The sequence below is a fragment of the Salvelinus sp. IW2-2015 genome, linkage group LG35, assembly GCF_002910315.2.
Source record: "Salvelinus sp. IW2-2015 linkage group LG35, ASM291031v2, whole genome shotgun sequence".
Classification (NCBI taxonomy): Eukaryota; Metazoa; Chordata; class Actinopteri; order Salmoniformes; family Salmonidae; genus Salvelinus; species Salvelinus sp. IW2-2015.
This window is the reverse complement of record NC_036874.1, coordinates 4,899,041-4,902,564: the sequence shown is the minus strand read 5'-3', so window position 1 is coordinate 4,902,564 and position 3,524 is coordinate 4,899,041. Positions and strand designations below refer to the sequence as shown.

The 3,524-nt window shown below is 43.8% G+C and overlaps 1 protein-coding gene across 1 annotated transcript in view; it reads right to left on the bottom strand.

Moving 5' to 3' along the window:
• LOC111958640 (triple functional domain protein-like) overlaps positions 1–1,270 on the bottom strand; it is a 72,533-nt gene extending 71,263 nt beyond the window's left edge. The window contains 1 exon segment of the mRNA XM_070437322.1: positions 1,082–1,270. Within this exon segment, the coding sequence (XP_070293423.1) occupies positions 1,082–1,234 (153 nt within the window). The 5' untranslated portion in view covers positions 1,235–1,270.
• Between the last annotated feature and the right edge of the window lie 2,254 nt (positions 1,271–3,524).

Below are 3,524 nucleotides of genomic sequence, written 5' to 3'. Positions count from 1 at the left end.
AAAAACATTCCAGGAATTGTAGCTGCAGCCATGTTACCAGTCATAACACATAAAATCCCTATGAGATAACATCAACACATGCAGTATCCACAGCTCTTTAAAGCCCATTCATGTGTATGTTGTGTATTCTTTAGCAGTGGGCTCAGGTTAACGCCAATCTGGATGTCCCTAATCAGACGGCCCTCTTTACTGAGACTCTGCTCTCTCTGAGGCCCATATATCCTTGTTCCACACTAAATAGGTCAGAACTAAATTTAACAGCTCCAGCTTCCTACCCACACAGGACTCTCTCTGTCACAGCTTTAATATCACTTTCCAATTCCACACAACACTTCCTAGGGCTCATAACGACATCTTGGAACATCTCCCGGGTGGCGCAGTGGTCTAGGGCACTGCATCGCAGTGCTAGCTGCGCCACCAGAGTCTCTGGGTTTGCGCCCAGGCTCTGTCGCAGCCGGCCGCAACCGGGAGATCCGTGGGGTGACGCACAATTGGCATAGCGTCGTCCGGGTTAGGGAGTGTTTGGCCGGTAGGGAGGGTTTGGCCGGTAGGGATATCCTTGTCTCAGTATGTAAATAAAAAAAATATGTAATAAAATGTAAGCACTCTACTGTAAGTCGCTCTGGATAAGAGCGTCTGCTCTTGGCCGGTAGGGATATCCTTGTCTCAGTATGTAAAAATGTAATAAAATGTATGCACTCTACTGTAAGTCGCTCTGGATAAGAGCGTCTGCTAAATGACGTAAATGTAAATGTAAATGTTATACACAACTTTAATTCAATTTGAAGTCAAACAATTCATTTGAAGAAAAACCTTTACATTGCAAACTAATTTCCTCATGCCTTACAACTCCAGAGACTACAAACATATTCTCAGTATAGCCTACAGATGATTAAGACATACAATCTCCTCAGACACTTTTGGGAAAAGATCCACATCTGAGGATCGATTCAAAGCGGTTGAGTCATATTGCGATAGTACCATTCTCAGAACCCATAAGGCAATCTCGAGCTAGGTAGCTTGCTTGCTCAAATTATTCTGTATGAATGTCATCACAAGAGACTATGCAGGGTGGACCTACCTCAAATTCAAACTTGGAGCTCCCAAAATTGGTCCTCTGTTTCTGCCAGAAGTTGTCTGGTTTGATGATGAGGGCGACGTGGATGCAGGAAGGGAAGGACTCCTGCAGGATCTTCAGCAGAGGCTTGATYCTGTCCCACTTAGAGCCTCGCATGTCAACGATGACCGTGAAGCCATGTCTGCTCACCTCCTCACTGAGACAAACCAAGACAACAACCACAAGTAGCCATGAAATTCACAAATCACCACTCAAATATTTTGTTTACTTCCATGACAAAAAACTACTGTTAATATTCAAATGAAWATGAAATGGGTGGTGAAAATTTCTTTCACCAGGTGCCTCAGAATTTTWAAAATAAAATGTAACCGTTGAGATGTTCAATGACTCGCTTACCAAAAGTGTCCCGCTGCAAAAGCACCATAAAAGGATATCCCCAGTGTTTAAGGCTTAACCTGAGTGTCTCACTGCGCAGGAGGCCCTGTGCTCTGAACTAAATCACTATGACTTCACTCTCTGAAAAGACCAGCTCAGCCGTCTCCCAGAGAGAAACAATAAGAAACCAGTGGGAGAGAACGAGTGAACCGCAGAGAGAGACAAATACAAAGTGAGAGAGAGAGATAAAGTGAGAGCGAGAGTTTGTTTGTGTGTATAAAAGAGAGAGAAAAACTGCCCTCCCGCTGAGTGGACAGCACAGACAGTCTTTCCGAGGTAACGTTCCACTAGCAACTCTGCTAGCCAACCGCCCACGCCTCCCACGTCCTAGTCCAGACCGACGCCCCTTCCCTCCGGATGCAGCCCGCACCAGATCCCCTACACTGTTTTCCTAACCACTAGTCAGCCTCTAGGCTAGTATCCAATAACACTGAAAACAGACAGAGAAGAGGAAAAGCTTGCCTGCAGCTAAACAGCACAGAGAGAGAGCGAAAAGGAGATAGATACCAGCGAGGTAGGGTCTATGAGTACGTCTGGTGAGGTCCTACGTGTTCGTCAATTCTGTCATGGTTACTCCTGGCTGGGAAGGTAAGGACAGGACCCCCACGTTTATCTCGGCCACCTGTGGATAAACACATGAACCAGGGACGATGAAGAAACACACGACAACGGACAACCACTAAATTAGGGATTTACAAATCCTGCTAGTTTCCTCACCTTGTGGACTCTTATCGTAATACCGGCAACTGAAGAATGCATTACTATTTTAGAATAATAGGAGTACTTTGAGGTAAAATCACTCATTCATATTTATAGCTGTTTACAGCATACAATATTGCAAAAAATCACTGAAGCTGGAGGACTCATATCTCACTCACTAACTTTAAGCACCAGCTTTTAGTCTTTGTTTTGCTCCTTTTGCACCCAGTATCTCTACTTGCACATTCATCATTCTGCACATACTGTATATCCTCGCAGTGTTTAATTGCTAAATTGTAATTATTTCGTCACTATGGCCTATTTAAATTAAGGTTAAATAAAACAAATAAAAAAAACTTTATATAGCTTTTAGTTAGTGGAAGACTAAAGTCATGAGTCTTGACATGACTAAACTCATGCGTCAGCAGTAAGTCACAGCAGGTCAGGGTCATGGCACGGTTCACACAGACAGCTCCACTCCAGCTTAGCTGAAGCTACATCTCCCTGCAGAGAGAGCCTTGCCTGCCTGATGTTTCCCTGTGTTGTGTTGTAGGCTGTTGTTCCACCATATATGTGCTGCCTATTCCCAGTGCTCTGCTGTAAATGTAGAGCTGCAGTGAATCATGTGAGGCTGTTTTGTGTGTGTGTGTTTGTGTGTGTGTGTGTTTGTGTGTGTGTGTGTGTGTTTTGTGTGTGTGTGTGTGTGTGTGTGTGTGTGTGTGTGTGTGTGTGTTGTGTGTGTGTGTGTGTGTGTGTGTGTGTGTGTGTGTGTGTATTCCCATGACATTATATCAGACCATATAGAATTGTAAACACACCATGGATCAGAGATATTGTGTTTCTCACCTGATATGAAGGCAACCTCTTTCTTTAAGGATGGGCAGAACGCTCTACGGCCTTCATCTCCTCATTTCGATGAATAAACCCTGAATAAACAGGAAATGCAGTCATGTCCAACAGCAAATCAGACCCATCAAGGTTCAGTTCTGTATTGAAGTTGTAACTTGATAACATGATGTCAGTCAATCAGTCATGTTCTCATTACCACTAACTACACAACCTGCTTTGGGGTTAGGACTTGAAAAAGTACAGAGCCACAGAGGGCACCAGTCTGTTAAAAATCAGTCTCTGAAGTTGATCCCAGATTCCAGAAGCAGAACCCTGACATGAGATTAAATCAGCCATCTCTTTGTCATTACACCCTATGACAGGTTGAACTCTGAGAAGGCCTAATAAGAGTTCAGGATGGTGACAACCACTAAGAAGAACAAAAATAGACCATAGAAGTATTTATCTGTGAACAGAGAGGTTA